General features: G+C 37.3%; 1 protein-coding gene across 1 annotated transcript in view; it reads right to left on the bottom strand.

Moving 5' to 3' along the window:
* The window catches only part of LSAMP (limbic system associated membrane protein), a 679,541-nt gene that overhangs the window by 219,889 nt on the left and 440,190 nt on the right, over positions 1–19,462 (bottom strand). The window contains exon 3 of the mRNA XM_061167949.1: positions 4,929–5,054. Within this exon, the coding sequence (XP_061023932.1) occupies positions 4,929–5,054 (126 nt within the window). The remainder of the gene's footprint in view (positions 1–4,928; positions 5,055–19,462) is intronic.

The following is a 19,462-nucleotide window of genomic DNA, read 5'->3' as shown; positions in this document are numbered from 1 at the left end:
GTAAATACTGTTGTTTGAACATTGGGATGCATGTATCTTTTCAAATTACTGTGTGTTCTTTTGTTCTTTTTATAAATAGAAAATATTCCTTACATGAGCTTTCTATATGTGGTGCTGATGTTAAATCTGACTTAGGCAAGAGAATTATAAAATGCCTGCTAAATTGCTCTCAGCCTAAGGGGCTAAGTTCTCAGTGTTCCAGGTAGAGAAAGCTACTGAGGATGTAAAAATTTTTGTAAAAATGAAATGTATAGAAAAACAGTTATCATTGTTGTTTAGTCCCTAAATAGTGTCCAACTCTTTGTGACTCCATGGACTGTGGCCCACTAGGTTCCTCTATCCATGAGGTTTCCCAGGCAAGAATATTGGAGTGTATTGCTATTTCCTTCACCAGGGGATCTTCCCCACCCAGGGATTGAATCCGCCTTTTCTACCTTGGCAGGTGAATTCTTTACCACTTAGCCACCAGGGAAGCCTAGAAACTCTGTAACCATGAACAAACCTGACAGGGCATGAGGCACAGTTGAGAAAGATACTCTGGAATGTGAGAAGAAAGATTTAGAAACGAAGTTAAATGAAGATGGGAGCAGCTTAGCTCATAGAAGTGAGATCAAACACACCATAGAAAATACATGTTACAGTGCAATTGCCCTCTGGGAGTTACAGGATTATGAAAGTCTAACTTAATTAAGGGAGAAAATAGGTCATATTTAACAACTGCATATGTGACACATCATTTTGACTATAGAACTGAAGAGGAGAGAAAAATTAAGATATCAAAAATACAGGGAAGGGAACCATAGAATTCATCAATCTCTTCTCCTCCATCTATGTCGAGTATGTTCTGATTTTGTATATATAAAAAATTCACCATTGTTCTAATCTCCCTCATTAAAAAACATTTGCAGTATTCTTGAAAAAGAAATTTCAGGTGTCAAAAGAAAGAGAAACAAAATGATCCAACAATTTTTTTTAAAGGGACTGAATTAAGAGGTAATAAATATTATTCTTCTCATAAAAATATACCTTGCACCTACTTTCCTTTCTCCCCCTTGTGTCATCAAGTGACAGGTAATCAAGTACTTGTGAACCCTGCATGAAATCTCCCCCTTTTCAGGGCTCAATGTCCCTGTGGGGTCGAGCTAATTACAGGTACATTTCCTCTGCAAGGCAGTCACACTCTGTTCTATTGAAGGCACAATTAATTATTGAACAAAGCTAGCTGGAGATTTTTGCTCGTATGGACATGGGTTGCAGGTAGCTTTGCTGTCACACAGGGAGCAGAGCCTCTTCTTTGAGTGTCTTGACGAAAGGCTTTGCATTATAGGCTGAAAAGGATCAACCCCTGTTTCCAAATGTTGCAAAGGAAAAAACACACAAAACAAAACCCCCTAATTTCTTGTATAGAATAGTAAAGACAAATTCTCTCTCATGTAATCAAGAATATGATTATGATCAGATGGTTATTTAGGTCAGATGTGAAAAAGATGAAAAAGTAGACTTGGGAATTACTACCCATTATAGGGTGAATTGGAGTCTGTCCTTGAGTCTGTGGGCTTTCCTAGTGGCTCACAGGTAAAGAATCAGCCTGCAATGCAGGAGACCCGGGTTCGATCCCTGGGTCACAGAGAGTCCCTGGAGGAGGGCATGGCAACCCACTCCAGTACTCTTGCCTGGAGAATCCCATGGACAGAGGAGCCTGGCAGGCTATACAGTCCACAGGGTCACACAGAGTTAGACACAACTGAAGCGACCAAGCAGCAGCAGCTGGAGTCTGTGAATGCAGCAAGGAAGTAGTTTTGCAGGTGCCAGAGTAGGATTTGACCCAGAGGGCCTAGATAGATTATAGAAAAATAAAGTTCTTCCCCTTAAGATGTATTTAGGAACTTAATGGGAGATCTTCCCAAAGCCCCATGGAGTCATCGACGAGTGGAGATAGTCTTGAGCAAGGGTCTGTAAACTATTCTGTAAAGGGCCATATAGAAAATATTTTAGGCTTTAAGGGATAAATCATATCTGTTGCAACAAAAGTCTGTTGTCTTTTTTTCTTTAAAGCAGCCATAGACATCATATAAATGACTAAGATTGGCTGTATTTCATTAAAACTGTATTTACGGGCACGGAAATTTTAGTGTCATATATTTTTTAAAATTCTTTTGATTTTTTCTAACCATTTAAAAATTATTCTAAGCTTGCAAAAAAAAAAAAGTGAGGTAAGTTGAATTTGGCCCAAGGACTATAGTTGCCTGACACCACCCTCCCCTGACTATTGGGAATCCCTGGGTGTACACCAATTTTTCTATTAATTTTGAAGTCCCTCAGGTTCTCTGACTGTATGTAAATGCTCCCTTTATTCTGGAAGATCTAGCTTGTCCTTTGATCTTTAGATGACTTGAAATATCATGGATAATCAGATTATTCAGGGTTCAAACCATTTGTTTACTGTCATTAACAAGTTTACTAAAGTTAGCCGTGAAAATCTACACTTATAGAACAAGTCTGGGGAGGTCTTTAAACTGGTTTGATTTCATTACGTTTCTGAACTGAGGGGATAAAAAAGAATTATCTTTAGTTTCAGATTATCAATAGTATTTTTCCCTGAAAAAAAAAAAAAAACCAAAATTATTTACTAGTCAATAATGCACCAAAGGGATAAGGCATTTTTATTAATATTAATGCAATTCATTCCTTGATTATAACTTGAATATAATCTACTTCCTCCCTTCTTCCTTTCTTTTATCTGCCATGTATTCCATAAAAATAAGAGATCATAAATACTATACAAACATTTAAATTAATTACAAAATGGAGATGATATGAAAATAACGATAAGAAAAAAAGATGAAAGCAAGAGTGTGTCTATATATGGATTTGATGCCATAAATCCCATACAGTTTGTTCAAAATCCATTTCATTAAGGTATAATTTATATATGATTTCCTCTATTCTTTTTCAGACTGGTTATAAATCTGGCTCTAAGTTTGGTAACAGTTAATACAATGAAGGACTCCTGATTATTTGTAAAAATTCATTGGGTTCATTTGAAAAAACAAACCATTGCTTAGAAATAGGACAGTAGAAATACTGAAATAAAAGAGGAAACAATGTAATGCAATAACAATCTCTCAAAGCAACAATACAGAAAATGCAGTGCTTTCAGAGGATATCTTCTCAAGGATTAATCCTTAAATATGTACCCCAAACTTCTATACCAAATTGTCACTTAGTAAAAGCAATTTTACAGGAGAAAGGTAGGTGTGTATGGGATCGAGAGCTAATATATACAGTTCCATCCAAGGAGGATGTGCTCTGGAGGTTAAATTTAATCCAGGGGAAAGGTATATGATAATCAGTGGTTCAAACTTCAGATAATCCTGCATTTGTAATTTTTTCCGTGTGAGGTTTAAAATGAGAATGAGAGGATATGAATTTGAGATTTATCCCATAAATAAGTGCCTCATTTACTGCCTTTATATATTCTCAACAAATAACAAGCTGTAAGCATTAATAATAAGAATGAGATTTGACTTAACATCATCTTAAGAAAATAGAGCCTCTAATTAGAACTGGTGCCTAAATAAAAGACTATTCCATAGGTTAGTCCAAACTTCACCTGGTACATTAATTTGAGGGCTAATATGGAATGGAGGCCCATATCTTCATACCACAAAACACAAAATTATTTAAATTTTGGTCATGCTATAACCAAACACTACCATAGTCTGGTCTTTCAGAAGTATATCAATATAGATCCCATTGTCTATCTAGCTTTGCATAACAATATTTATGGTGTTCACTTCAAAATTAATATGCTATATATTGAATCTGTAGATATTTATGTGAGAAAATGTTAAGAAACTATCAGATATAAATGAGTTAAATGTTTGGGGCTAGTTACCAAAATAAATGATATTTTATAAGAAAAATTGATCCATAATTCCTCTTTCTGGAAAAACTAAATAGCAGACCCTGCTCTGTAAATACTGTGTCATTCACAAAGGCATAGTTTTTTATGTAAGAAAATGCAGTCTGTGGGGTAGGAGAGGACACATGCAGTTAATCCTAAATAATTCGGTAAAAATATTTAAATGGAATTTAAAAGGCAGTAGAACCTCAGAACCCAGTGACGGTAGTGGGAAGGAGGAGGGGAGAATGCAGATGACATTTCTCAGAAATGATCTTTTGACTTTTATTAAATTAGCATCAATAGCTGGGGATGCATAATGAGTTCATGAAGGTTAGTCCATGCCTGGTGTCCCTCCAGAGAATCAGATGCTAAGGACAGGCTATTACAAGTCACAACTTTGTATTATTCCTGAAAGATTTCTTCACAAGGTGCTATAGTATTAGGAAACTATATGTAAAAGCAAAGCAAAACAAAAAGCACACAAAGAACTATGGGAATTTGATCCATACAAAATATTGTCCCAAGACATTCAGATACCGACCTGCTTTAGACATAATTATTAAGTCATTTAATGCATTTAATGCTTCTATATTGGTTGCCTTGGGGGAGTGTCCTATTAAAATGAAATATACCTTATATATAAACCACAGAACTATATATATAGTATATATATATATTATATATATGGTATAATATATACATAGTATGATTATAGACTTTATAGAGATGGACATATTAGCCAAGACCAGAGATGACCCTAATCAAGTTAGCTCTATGCCACTATTCTAACAGTGTTTTTTAAAATTTATTTACTTTTTAATTGAAGGATAATTGCTTTAGAGAATTCTGTTGGCTTCTGCCAAACATCAACATGAATCAGCCATAGCTATAGAAGGGAGGGAGGTTCTAATAGTGTTTTAATAACAATACACAGGCTTGCCTTTTGGATTCAATGGACTCACAGAAGCATGAGGATATTTTAAATAGCGTGTTGTATCTTGGGGCCTGGAGAGTTACTTACCAGTTGGTGTAAGGTGTCTCCAGGTGATCACAGGTTCAGGACGGCCATTGGCCATGCAGACCAGGGTGACGTTGCTGCCCTCATTCACAGTGACATCCGAAGAGATGTTGGAGATCTTTGGTGGAACTGTTAAGACAAAAACAAATGAAATAAGTAACCACATCATTAAAAGCAGTTTTGCAGTACTGGTCCATGCAATTGGAAGTGGCAAATCTAAGCAAAGTACTTTTCTGACTTGAACCATTTGAATTTTTGTGTTAAGAAGATTACATACTTTAGGACTTCCTTACAGACTCAGTGAGCAGATGTAAAGGATAGGTCTTACTGTAAGGTGAGAATCTTTCCACTATGGTCAAGCACTCTAGGAAGTACACAGAGTAACACAACGAAAATATCTTAGCACTTTTATGATTCCAAGGGACCTGATTTGGTTATTAGAGAGTGTGCACAAGTATAAGCATTAAGAATAGATTTTTCTTATTACTAAGTACTACTTACATTTATTTTCTTATGTAGATAAAATGAATGTATTTCCTTCAAATGTCAGGAAAAGAAAAGCAGTGTTATTTAATATCAGATTACATAGTTGTGTTACTAAGATGCAGTAATACCTGGTTGTTTACAGTCTAGCCACACAATGAAACCCTAGTTAATCACTACAACAGAAAGCCTTAAATATCATCTTGGTTTCTGACAGGTCTGATGATGTTACCTTAGAGCTTAAACATGGAATTAATAAGACCTATGTCACAGACAGGTGGGTGTGCATGTGTGCTAAGTCTCTTTAGTCACGATCGATTCTTTCCAACCCTATGAACTGCAGCCTGCCAGGCTCCTCTGTCCATGGATTCTCCAGGCAAGAACACTGGAGTGGGTTGTCATGCCCTTCTCCAGGGGATCTTCCCCACCCAGCGGTCTAACCTGCATCTCTTGCATCTCCTGCACTGGCAGGCAGGTTCTTTACAATGAGTGCCACTGGGAAGCCCCAAGTTCAGTTCAGTCGCTCAGTCATGTCCAACTCTTTGCCACCCCATGGACTGCAGCACACCAGGCTTCCCTGTGCATCACCAACTCCCGGAGCCCACTCAAGGTCAAGTCCATCACGTCAGTGATGCCATCCAATCATCTCATTCTCTGTTGTCCCCTTCTCTTCCTGCCTTCAATCTTTCCCAGCATCAGGATCTTTTCCAATGAGTCAGTTCTTTGCAACAGATGGCCAAAGTAGTAGAGTTTCAGCTTCAGCATCAGTCCTTCCAATGAATATTCAGGACTGATTTCCTTCAGGATGGACTGGTTAGATCTCCTTGCAGTCCAAGGGATTCTCAAGAGTCTTCTCCAACACCACAGTTCAAAAGCATGAATTCTTCAGCACTCAGCTTTCTTTATAGTCCAACTCTCACATCCATACATGACTACTGAAAAAACCATAGCTTTGACTAGACAGACCTCTGTTGGCAAAGTAATGTCTCTGCTTTTTAATATGCTGTCTAGGTTGGCCATAGCTTTTCTTCCAAGTAGCAAGTGTCTTTTAATTTCATGGCTGCAGTCACCATCTGCAGTGATTTTGGACCTCCCAAAAATAAAGTCTGTCACTGTTTCCATTGTTGCCCCATCTATTTGCCATGAAGTGATGGGACCGGATGGGATGATGGGAAGCCCCAAGACCTTATGTAAATTATAAGTATTATCTCAATAACTCCTTATAATAAGTCAATAATATTATATGAGGATTTTATTTATGGGTAGGAAAATAAGTTATAGAAGAGGCTAGGTGACGAGCAGAAAACAGATGTGACTCTAAAAAGACTCCAGGGCCCACACTCTTAAGCCCTACTTGAATGAAACTTCATCTTCACAATCCAGGCTACCAGATGGCCAAAAATAATGGGAATTACTTTTTGGTGATGTGAGAAATGAGTCCCCAAGGGCTAGCTGTACTGCCGTCTGACTTCCTTCATTAGTGTTCAGGGCAGCAACATTAGATTTCATACTGGTGGGCTGAAGTGGAAAGTGAATTACTTACTCACAAATTTCATCACAGAGTTTATGCCCTGATTACAAATTGCAGAGTTTATGCTTTGACTGTGATTTTCCTTTTCCTATTTTTTTTTTAACTCTTAGTTGCTTATGCTGTCCCTGAGAAACTATGTGCCAGGGGGAGGGAAGAAGACAAGAAAGCATGAAGGAGTTCAATAAAGAACAAAATGAAACAAAAAAACTTATTTTTTCCCACTCTTCCTTCCCATTAGAGACACTGTGCAGTGACAAACAAAACAGGAACATTTTCTGCTTGTAGAGACAGCTGCCTGACAACCATAGCATTCTGCAGATCTCTGTTAGCAGTTATTGATGGTACCTGGGCAACTGACCAGGGCAGTGTCAAAGGAGGAAATGGGAGGAGAATTCTCTTGACTTGTGAGCATTCTTTTCACAATGGCATCTTACATGGCCTTTGGGTAGGAACCAGTCATTCCAAACCAAACACAATGGCAGAAATAGAATGTAGTTGATTCCTGTTACTTATTCATTTCTATTGGTAAAGTTTCTGTTTCCCCTTTGGGTTAAGAGTAGTTTTCTCATATTCATACACTGACTTATAATATAGTCTCTTAGACTTTCACAAGGAGGACCTGAAAAGTTATACCCATTTAACAGGGAAGAACGTGAAGCTCAGAGTACAATAATGGCTTATCAAAGGTGATCCCATAGAGAAATAGGCGAGACTTAGAATTCAGAGCTCCCTATGTCCAGTTCTATTGTTTAATAGTCACACGTTCTCTTTCCCAATTGAATAAGCCATGGTTCTGATCATGTCCCATGACACTACAGTACAACTCGTGATGGTGTTCGAGAACAAGACTTAGACATCCTAGGAATCTTTCCTCAACAAGCTAAAACCTGTAAAAGGAAGCTGTATAGTAATTACAAGAGCTCACATCACTTAATTCATTGTTAATTCTGAATTCCAAGACAGGACACAGAGTACAGAAAAAAAAATACAGATATGGTCTGATTTAAAAAGAAAAAGTGGAGGGGGAAAGACTGCATACCCCTAAAAATATTGACTATAAACATGAAAATTTACAAAACAAAAAATCTCCAATGGTCAAGATCCCAGAGAGCTTTTATCAATGATAAAATTTACTCATATTGCCTCTCCTTTATATAAGGAATATATATGTACTAAGGACTTTGATTTTACATGGCACGAAAGGGGGGGGGGGTCACTTGTTCAATGTTATATAGACAGCTGGTGATAAAACTGAGAATAAAATAAAGAATAATTGACTACAGGGCTATGTTTCAGCCACCTACTACATTCCTTTTCCTAATGAAGGACAATATGTTCAGGCTCTGGCTCTCAGATACTGGAGATGTAGACAGCATTTGGGCTAAACAGTTAGAAATGTAATCATGCTGACATTGTATCCCACCCTGGGTCACTAACCAATAGTTTTTACTCCACCATTTATCTTCCTATTTTATTGGAAGTTTCTTCCCATAAGCATTTATATATGATGTAGTCTTTCTGCTCTAGAAAGAAGACTCCCCACCTCCTGCCAAATCCCATCTTACCTATGTTCAAACCTCTCTATCTCCATGTTCTTGAAGGAATTGTTCTATCTCATGTCTTCATTCCCTAATTCACATTTCATACTCCAACCTTCAGTGCAATCTGGACTCACTCATTAACTTCCAAACAAACTGCTCTCAAGAAGCTCACCAATGTCTTTGAACTATATTGCTTTTAGGTCCAATGAAAAATTTTGTTATTATTCCCATTTTTCTCTGAAGTATTCGACTTTTTTGATAGTAACATCATTCTTCCTTTTCTTAGTTTTTAGGTCACCAAACTCAACTGCTTTTCCTCTTATCCTTTTGGCCAGCCTTCCAAGTTTAACTTTTGGGCTTACCTTGTCCCATTCCCTAAACATCTGAAGGTCTGATCAGTGTCTGCTTTTTTTTTTTTTTTATATTACACACTGTGATCACTCACTACACATATGCTCTTTAGCTTCAGAAACTGCAGCCATGATACTGATGACTTCCAAATCAGCATCTTCAGCCCATGTTTTTCTCATGACCTTTACTTTCAATGAACCGACTATTCTATAGCTCTATCAACTGTCTCACAGAAATACAGGATTCAATATACTCAGAATTGGGGTCATCATCTTCCTTCCCACAGAGAACTTGTAATCTTGTGATCACTTTTTTTTCCAGTAATGGTGTTATTATGCAAGCAGTTGTCCAAATCAAGAAAGAAGTTTATCTTCCTTGATTGCTCTCTCTCCTTTACTGTCCCCGCATAAAGTGGACCCCCAATTCCATAGCTTATGACTTTTAAATATCTCTCAGATTCATTTATCACTCTCAATTGCATTATAACTAGTTTTTTTTCTTACCTCTAAGTCTTCTCTCTTCAAGCTCAATGTCATTCATTCAACATACTGCAATCAGAAAAATTTCCCCTAAATTGCAAATATGAGTATTATATCCTTCAACCTCATTGCCCTCAAGATAAAATCAAAAACTTCTTAATATGACTTAATAGCCCCTGATTCTCTCTCTTGCCTTATTTCCTATTCCCTTTGAGTTGTACCACCCAATCAGATCAAACAACTTTTGGTTCCTGGAATATACTATCTTTGTTTACTCCCAGGCATTTAACATTCTATTTTTTTTTTTTTTCCTAATGGAATAGTTTTCTTTCAACTCTTGATATGGTTGTTCCATTTTCTCCTTCAGGTTTCAGCTTGTCAGCTTGTTTTCTCACTTCTTCCAGGAGATGGTCTTGTCATCCCCCAACCCCCACTCCAGCCCACTCCTGATTCCAAACTGGGTGCCTATCTTGTGTTGTCACACTGTACCCTGTATTTCTCCACACAGCACTGAAACCATAATTGCTGGATTATTTACCTATGCCTGTCATTAAACTGAAAGAGGCAGACAGCAGGGCTTTTGCCTTCTTGACCACTAAATCTTACAGAGCACAGTATTTGGAATATTAAGTACTCACAGAGTGTTTGGGAAAAAAAGAATGAAAATCTTCTCCCCAACTCTTTTCTGAGCTCAAGGAAGTCATCTCATTAAATTTTTGTCAGGAAGGAGCGAGCTCTTATTCTGAATAACTGAAACAACACAGCTTTTATTGGTATGTCTTTAGTAACCAATCCAGTTATCTATTTTGGTATCAATTGGAAAAAAAAATTAACCATGGGGCAAAAAAAGGTTCATATATTTTAGGAATTACAATAAACTTGATGTCCAGTTTCCCTGATTATAGACATTTCTGAGTTTTAATTTCTTTTTTCTTCTATCAGGAGTTTTATACATAACATACATGTATGTATACAAATGTATATATCTTTTTTGTTTAATTGCTTGAAAGTTCCTTTCTAGTTTCCTATAGCAATTCATGCAGTCTACATTTACACCATCACTGATAACATTAAAGTGACAAATCAAAGTTTTTATTCTAATACCAGTAAAATTTTAATAAAGATTCTGAGAAGTAAAAAAGTGTTTTTATTATTATTGGCATTTTACAGATGTGGACATGGAGCTAATTCCATTAGCTAAGGAATTATAGAGCTAGTTCCAAAACCAAAAGGCTTACAAATCTTCTATACTTAATTCCTTCTCTCTATTACACTTGCTTTTGCAAAAGTGGTTCCAAATAGTTTTTAATCTATTTAAATTCTCAGTAAGGATGACTACTCAGGAAATACTGTTTAACATGATAACCTTATTTGCATCAGCAAACATCAGTTATTTATCAAAGTCACTGAAATATTGATTTATGCTCAATTCTTGGGTTATTACAGTACTCTGGGTAGTTTTTGTTTGTTTTGGTTTTCTTTTTCTGGAGTATTTCCTAACAATTATTATTTAAAGGATATTAGTGCTTTTCAAGTTCATTTTATTTAAAAAAAATACTTTATTGGAGTATAGTTGCTTTACAATGTTAGTTTCTGCTGTGTAATAAAGTGAATCAGTTATTCTGAGACACATGATGTATCAGACCAACAGCCGGTGAGACACCATGTGTGCTGCGCTTGGTGGCTGCCTGGACGACAGCCCACCAGGCTGCTCTGTCCATGAACCTCTCCAGGCAAGAATCACTGGAGTCGGCTGCACTTCCTACTCCAGGAGATCTTATATACCCCCTCTTTTTTAGCTCTCCTTCCTAGCTAGGTCACCAAAGAGCACTAAGTAGAGTTCCCTGTGCTATGGAGCAGGTTCTCATTAGTTAGTTACCTATTTTATACACAGTAATGGCTGCATGTCAATCCCAATCTCCTAATTCATCCTACCCCGTCTTCCACCCTTGGTATCTGTAAGTTCGCTCTCTACACCTGTGTCTCTATTTCTGCTTTGCAAATAAGTGGAAGCATGGAGTCCTAACCACTGTACCATCACAGGTAAGTCCCAATGTCTTAAATTTTTTGTTTCTCTTTCTCTTATGCTTTCTTCTGTTGCTTCTGGGTATATTAGATCCTTCTATAACATCAGATCAGTTAAATGTTTATCTCTGTTTCTTTTTTTGTTTTAATGGTCTGTTTCATTAAAAAAAATAGAACTCTTTACATCATATGTAATATACTTATGGTGTGAATTGCAACTAGATTTTCTCCCATATTTTTTAGCCAATTTCCCCAATACCATTTGCTAAATAATATAAAATGTGTATGTCATTTTGGTTTTCAGAATTACCATACACAGTGTAACCTATTTGGCCAGAGTAATATTTTCTGGGAAACATAAATATAAACCTTACTTACCACGCCAAGTAATTTATCAAAATATTTGAAAATATAATTCCGTAATCTTTCAGACATCACACTATTATTAGGTGTTGCTTGTTTCAAAATTAATTGTTTATTAGAATAACACCTCCTATAATACCGAGTGAAAAACATAATTTAGATACCCATCTTTCAGGACATTAGCAAAATTCATTATTCAAAGTAATCCTCTGGGGTTCCATTGTTAAAAAAAATTGTAAAGTGAATATGATGCACCCAAAAGTTATTTTAAAATCTGAATTATTAAATAGGTAATATTTTTTCATTGAAATTCACATATGGTTGATGTTAAATGCATGTTTTTTTCCCCTTGTATTCAGTACAAGTGAATGGAAGTTTCTAAAATAATGCTAGCATCTAGTTGCTCTGGGATATATGAAGTCCTTCAGCTGTGCAATGAATCACCATTAAGTAAGATTAGGACACAGCCAGTCAGACTCTGGCACCCATGGTTTTATTGTCCTGTGTCTCTTTTTGGTAATTTTCTTATCCACTATCTCTACTAGATCTCTAATCTTTGCTCTTTTTGGGGGGACTCAGAGCTGCCTCTGCATTTTTGTAGAGTTCTCCAGGTTCAAACTGATTCCTTTTTCTCTTTTGTATGAGACTAACATTTCTCGTGTATGAACAGAAGTGGAAATGCAGGCAAAGTCAAGGATATAGTAGAGTGTTTTACTTGCCCAAATCCATGCCTTCCTCTTCTGGTAAGACATCCTAGTTTTCCTTTGGAGAACTACCTCTCATTCTCACTGCCATTGGTTTGCTGGGATTTTCAATCAGGTGACCTTTTTTTTCCCTCAGCCAATGAAAATTACCTAAATTATACATTTCAGACCCTCTCTCTCTAGAACTGACTTCCCCAATAGCTCAGCAGGTAAATATTCTGCCTACAATATAGGAGACACAGGAGATGTGGGTTCAATCCCTGAGTCAGGAAGACCCCCTGGAGAAGGAAATGACAATCCACTCCAGTATTTCTTGCCTGAAAAATGCCAAGAAAGAGGAGACTGGCAGGCTACAACCCAAGAGGCTATAAAGAGTCTGACACAACGAAGTACACACATTCCCTAGAACTTGGTTTTTATAAAAAATAGATGAAAAAGAAGTGGAAACTGATTGACTGTGTTAATGGCTCCAGTTTTCCACTTTACCCTGTTTCTACAACCTTTGCCATGCCCAGGCCCTCCTATTGTGCGTGGTACACATTTTTATGTTCCTCGAGCATGTTATTTGTTTTGGCCAAAGATATCAGTATAGATCATATAAGCAGAGTCTTGACAAGTGCTGGCACAACTGGACTCACTTGGTCTTCTGTCTCTGCCATCATCAAGAGAAGAACATGCTCAACTGAGTCTTTTGATCCCAGGAAAAGGGGGATGGGAAACAGCAAATAGGATTGCCAGATAAAATATGACATACTCAGTCAAACATGAGCTTCAGATAAACAACAAATTTTTAAAGTATGTTCCAAATGTTTCATGGAATGTATTTATACTAAAAAGTTATTCATTATCTAAAATTCTAATTTAACTGAAATTAAACTTTCACTTGATGAATCTGACAACCCCAGGAGCACAGTCACCTGTAGTGAAGCCCAGCATAGAAGTGTCCTGACTTGTACACTTGTGAGAAATAAAGAATAATTATTATTGCTTTATGCCCATGAATTTTGGACTGGTTTGTTCATCAGCAATAGTTAACTAATACATATCATGAAAGCAACCACCTGAAAGAACCATTTTTCATGAGTGTCTGCAACTTGCATCTAGAGATCCATGATTTTGTGGTTTCCAGTGCTTTTCCTTTGGTTCTGTGAGCTATTCCATATTCTTCCAATGTATCATCCCCTTCTTACATAAAATTAGACAGTCAGTTTCTGTTTTTTAAACCAAAAAATCCTAATTGTTCCAAATTGAGAAGCAGTCATAATAAGGGAAAATTTTGAAGGGGGTTCTTTCCATAGAGGAAAGGAAAATTGTCATCTCTGCTTAGGTACTTGTACTCCCACAAAACCAACTTAGTTGCGTGTCTACCATTGGATCTTATCTGCCAGCACACATTGCTTTAAAAATATTCCTAGGTTTGCACAGCCGTCTAATTTTGGCTGTGAATGTTTTACTGCCTTTATCCTCAGTCCCTAACTGACCAGCCTACAGAAGGAAAATAATCAGTTTCAGAGTAGGTGAGAAAAGTGGTCAGTTGGCTCATTTCCCTAACCTCAAATAATTAGTGTTATTACTTGCATTCAATTCAAAATGTCATTCCTAATGGTACAAATTAGAAACAAATTGGTCTCAGTTATTGTTCATTTGAAGTTGGGGCAAGGTGTGTGTACCACTGTGTATGGCAGTGAGGGGGGTGTTAAAAACACAACACTGTCAGCTTCCTAATTTCTACCCTTTCTTTCATAAGGTTAGACAAACTTAAACCCTATCTTTTGCATATATAACAGACTATGGAACAGTATGGCAGGTATATATAAGAATTGGGTTCAAAAATCTACAGGTTTTTTTTGAGTAGCACTTGTTTTTAATAAGCACGATCAAAGAATTCAACAATAAGGATAAAAATACACAATATAACACATAAATGCCATCTTGTGAAATATCAATCATCCATCCAGCCTGGCATTTGCTTCTGAAAATGCCACTGAAGCACGTTTAGCTGCATGGGGTGGTAGTTTCTAGGCTGGATGACAGGAATGGATATGTAGCACGGTGAACTAGACTGAAAGCCAGGGGATTCTGACCATGCCCTGCCACCAGTTCATAAGGCAACCACACATTCTCTGATATTTGCTTTTGAATCCCCATAATTAGGAACACTGTAGGTACTTAATAAATTTTGAATGCCTAAAAATGAGCAAACTAATGACCGATTATTTAAATCTGTTTGTCTTAGTTTCCTCATCTGTTAACAGGAAGCAATGTGCAAAATTGATATTAGGCCATGTTATGGGATTACTATTAGGGCTGAACATGAATGAACGGAAAGAGGTTCTATCTATAGAGTAGCCATTTATTACATGCTAACACTAGTTAAAAAAAGCAGTGTTGGCCTTATTCCTTCTAAGATAACATGATAAAAGAATTCTTACATTTCTATGGCCAATGGTATTCTAAATATAGTTTTACAGCCACCATTATTGCTAAAAGGTATAAATAATTATTACAATTCATAATTGATTATTAATATCAGTATTAACAATAAATTACCCCAAGGACATGCACTCAGTTCTTATCTATTAATGGATAGAACTATGTCAATATGTCATATGTCAATATTGACATACAATACGTCAACCCTTCAGTTAATGTCTGGACACTTTATAACTACAACAAAAATTGACATAAAAATGTGATAGATATGATAGTGTAGAACCATAAGTTAAATAAGTTTTCCCCAAATTTTTAGAAGCTTAACTCTTGGGCTCCAAAAAAAAAGCAAAAGCACTCCAGGTGGGGGAGGGATCAATTAGAAGGCTGGGATTAACATATGCACACTGCTACATACATACATACATGCATGCATGCATGTTAGTCGCTCAGTCGTGCCCGACCAGGCTCCTCTGTCCATGAGATTTTCCAGGCAAGGATACTGGAGTGGGTTGCCATTTCCTTCTCCAGGGGATCTTCCCAACCCAGGGATCAAACTTGGGTCTCCTGCACTGTAGGCAGATTCTTTACTGACGGAGCTACACACACATATATATATGGGCTTCCCTTCTCTACCGACTGAGCTACCAGGGAAGCCCATATATATATATATATGTGTGTGTAGCTCCGTCGGTAAAGAATCTGCAAATCTGCCAAGATCCCCTGGAGAAGGGAACAGCTACCCACTCCAGTATGCTGGCTTGGAAAATTCCATGAACTGTACAGTCCATGGGGTCGCAAAGAGTCAGACACAACTGAGTGACTTTAATTTTCACTTTCACACTGCTTTATATAAAACAGATAAGTAACAAGTATAGCATAAGGAACCCTACTCAGTATTTTGTAATAACCTATAAGGGAAAATAATCTGAAAAAGTGATGTACACCTGAAACTAATATAACACTGTAACCAGCTATATTTTAATAATAAAAAAATAATGAATCAAAGAAAAAAACACTCCAAATATACTTTTGTCACCCTTATATAATTTGTACTGTCTTGCAGACAACAGATGTTGTCAGGTGTTTTGTGTTTGTAATTTGAGTCTCTGAAGCCTTAGAACTTGCAGTAGAATAAAATAACTAGCAATGATAATTTCTTTCCACTAGTACTAGCTCCCACTCCTATGAGGATCCATTTATAAAGCAAAAAACATCAGCCTCCAAAGTAAGTATTTGAAAAGGAGCACTCTACAGGCACACCTTTCAGATACAAATTTCATGGGTGAATGGGAAAATATGGGTTCTTTGAGTGTCAGATGAGGCTGAAGGTAGGAGAAGCTCATTATGAGCTTCAGTTACTCAAATTTATCTGCCAGGAATGATTACAAATGCTGCACTTATGCATGCAGCAAACAACGAACAAAGTAACTTAAAGAAAGAGGAATAATATGCTAACAATTTTGAGAAAAAGATAAAATATATGTATAAAACAAGGCAATACCAAGTTCCATATGACTAATAATGTGGTAAAGTCAGGGTAATTGCAGTGAGGAAGTTTGTGAAAATGACATTAAAACAATGGGCAGTCAAGAAAAATCCATCCTCTTTTAATTCCTTTTTAATCCGACAGGAGTAGTTTCTGAACTGTACATGCAACTAAAAGTTCCTGAAGCCTCACTCATTACAGTCCTCTGAGATGTAGCTGGCATTTGACTGTGTGGCCAAAGCTGGGTAACACATACTCTTCTGGGCCTTTGAGTCCTATATTACATAACATTCTTAAGTGGTCCTATGAGTTCCTGACACTGTTCTAGGCAGTCAGATTCATTCCAAAACAGTCCCTATAGACCCATCCAGACAGTAAGCACTACCAAAAGAGAGGGTTAGTTTGGGTCAGCCTGCTCTAAATTACTCAGATCTAGTGGCCATAGGACAATGACTTGCTATGCACTCACTTGCCTACCGCTTAGTGGTTGATGTGTGCTGAGGGTGTTACATGTATGGCATAGATATCTGCATCTGGTTGAGTTCCCTAGTCTACCTGAAAAGAAAGTACATTAAATTGGAATTTTTATATATTTAGTAAAGGCTCACAATTTACCCTGGCATCTAAGTGTGTGGGCTGGTTTAAAAAGGGGAGAAATTACTCAGACAGCAACATTTGCATTCATGCCCGGTTAAAGATGCCCATTATTGCTGCTTCAGCAATAGGTTTACTCCGTGGGATGTCAAATGGCTGTTTCTATGTACGGGTCATTGCCTTGTTAAATAAGAGCAAATGGATCTATCCTGACTCTGCTCACTGAGGCTGCACTTACTCCAGCAAGTCAGCAGCTCCTCCAAAATATCCTATTCCCAGATCCTTGTTCCAGCTGTTCGGATATTGGTTTTTGCTAATCGGGGAAAGCATCCAGGAGCTGAATTAAAGGATAGGTGGAAGGAAGGAATCTGCCCTCTTCCCTTTACCTGGGCCAAATCACTTTCTTGTTTCTGGAACTTACAGAATCATCTTCAGATGCTGTCCAACCAGAGCAGATGGTTTTGTTATTTGGCAGCAATAGGGGTAACGAGCAGAGGGAAGCTCAAAAATATCAGGCTACCTACGGTAGGTGGCAAATAGCAACTGGGCTGTTTCCAAGGTCTGAGAAGTGGCACCTGAAGACCTTACAAGAGAAGAGAAATGTTATCTTTTCCCCCTTTGCACTCAAAAAGACATATTTTCTATGATAAAGGTTGGCGTTCAGTAAAATAATAGAATAGGTGAAAATTCAGGCTATATTCCTGATATCTACTAAAAACCCACCCCTTCCTCCAGGAAAAGCCTATAAGATTTAGCCTTAAATCATGAAAGTGAAAGTGAAGTCACTCAGTTGTGTCTGACTCTTTCGACCCCATGGACTTGAGGCCTACCAGGCTTCTCCATCCATGGGATTTTTCAGGCAACAGCACTGGAGTGGGTTGCCATGACATATCCTTAAAAGCTACAAAGTACTTTATGGGCCACCTATTTCTTTTTCTGTTTTCCATTATTTTTCCTAAAAAAATTAAACGTGAGATAAACATTGCTTGTATCCCATGGGTGAATTCTTTGGCTGTTAAGAGAATATCATAAACAAGTCTGTATATCAAAAGCAGAGAGAATTTTAAATCAGAGAGAAAGGAGCTGTAAGTGATCAGGGAAAAGAATCAGAAATTATTAAGAGACCAATATATTGCCTATTCTGCTTAAGAATGATACAAACCAACATTTATTGAGAGCCTACATGTGTAAAGGGGTTATGTGGGGCACGGCAGTGGTGAGAGGTAAAACAATGATGATTATGACCTAGATCAGCCAGTTTTCATTGTTTCCACAGAAGTGCTGGTATGAGCTTGTCACACAAATACTAAGGCTATTTAACATTTTCAAAATGGCTTACCGTTCATCTCATTTCTTCATTTTATTTTGGGAATCAGAATGCAATACACAGAGGTAACTATAGTGCTGGTAAGAATTCCTTGCACTTAATAATTCCATGCCCATATTACTAGCATAAATTCTATTTTTTTAGTTGCTTAGCCTTAAGCAACGAAGAAAAATAGCATATAGTTGTATGTAGGGAAGGAGGTAGATTCTAATAGAAACCAATTAGGGTGAATGAAAGCATGCCTAGGATACAATGAAAATAATAACAGTTGTTTCCTGCCACTGCTCAAGGGCCCAGAAGATAGACTATTTAGACAAAGAATAGGTTTGACAGGAGGTTTTAAGAATTTCTTTCTTTGCATTGCCCCTGTTCAAATCTTACCATGAACCATTACAAACAGAATGTGGAACATTCACATTATTTACTTCTAAACAAACAGAGTTACTATTGTGAATTAATACATTCATGCTCATTATAGTTTTCCAAACACTATATACAATGGTAGAAAACACAGTAATTATATCAAGTGCTAAATGTAGCTAGGAGAAATAGAATACTTTCTTCAACTATAAGTAGTTTTGAAAATTCTGGAGAGGTAAATAGGTGTGCACCATTTATGGTATGGAGAAAACATAAAAAACAAAACCTCAAGTTGATGAACATGATGTAGTTCTCCATTTTATCTTTGCTTGCCCTACACTGGAGAGGCAAATGAACACCAAGCAATGAAAGAATATACAAGCAAGTAGAAGAGTAAGGAAAAAAATAATAAAATGATAAAAGATAATTAGTACTAATAATACCTTAGGTAGTATTTACCCCTCACCTCTGCTGACATCCCACAAAGTGCCTATATGTGCTGTGCATGCATGTATTCTCACTGGTGTTCCGCTCTTTGCGGCCCTGTGGACTGTAGCCACGAGGCCCCTCTGTCCAGGGGATTTCTCAGGCAAGAATACTGGAGTGTGTTGCCATTTCCTTCTCCAGGGGATCTTTCCGACCCAGGGATCAAGCCCACATCTCTATGGATGTGGCAGATATAGATTCTTTAACCTGAGCCACCTGGGAAGCCTTCTTAGGAAGTGTAATTTTACATAATGGCTTCCCTGGTGGCTTAGTTGGTAAAGAATCTGCCCCCAATGCAGGAGACCTGGGTTCGATCCCAAGGTTGGGAAGATCCCCTGGAGAAGGGAAAGGCTACCCATTCCAGTATTTTGGTC

The sequence above is a fragment of the Dama dama genome, chromosome 19 (assembly GCF_033118175.1).
Source record: "Dama dama isolate Ldn47 chromosome 19, ASM3311817v1, whole genome shotgun sequence".
NCBI classification, from domain to species: domain Eukaryota; kingdom Metazoa; phylum Chordata; class Mammalia; order Artiodactyla; family Cervidae; genus Dama; species Dama dama.
Note: the sequence above shows the minus strand (reverse complement) of the source record. Positions and strands in the feature narration are given on the sequence as shown.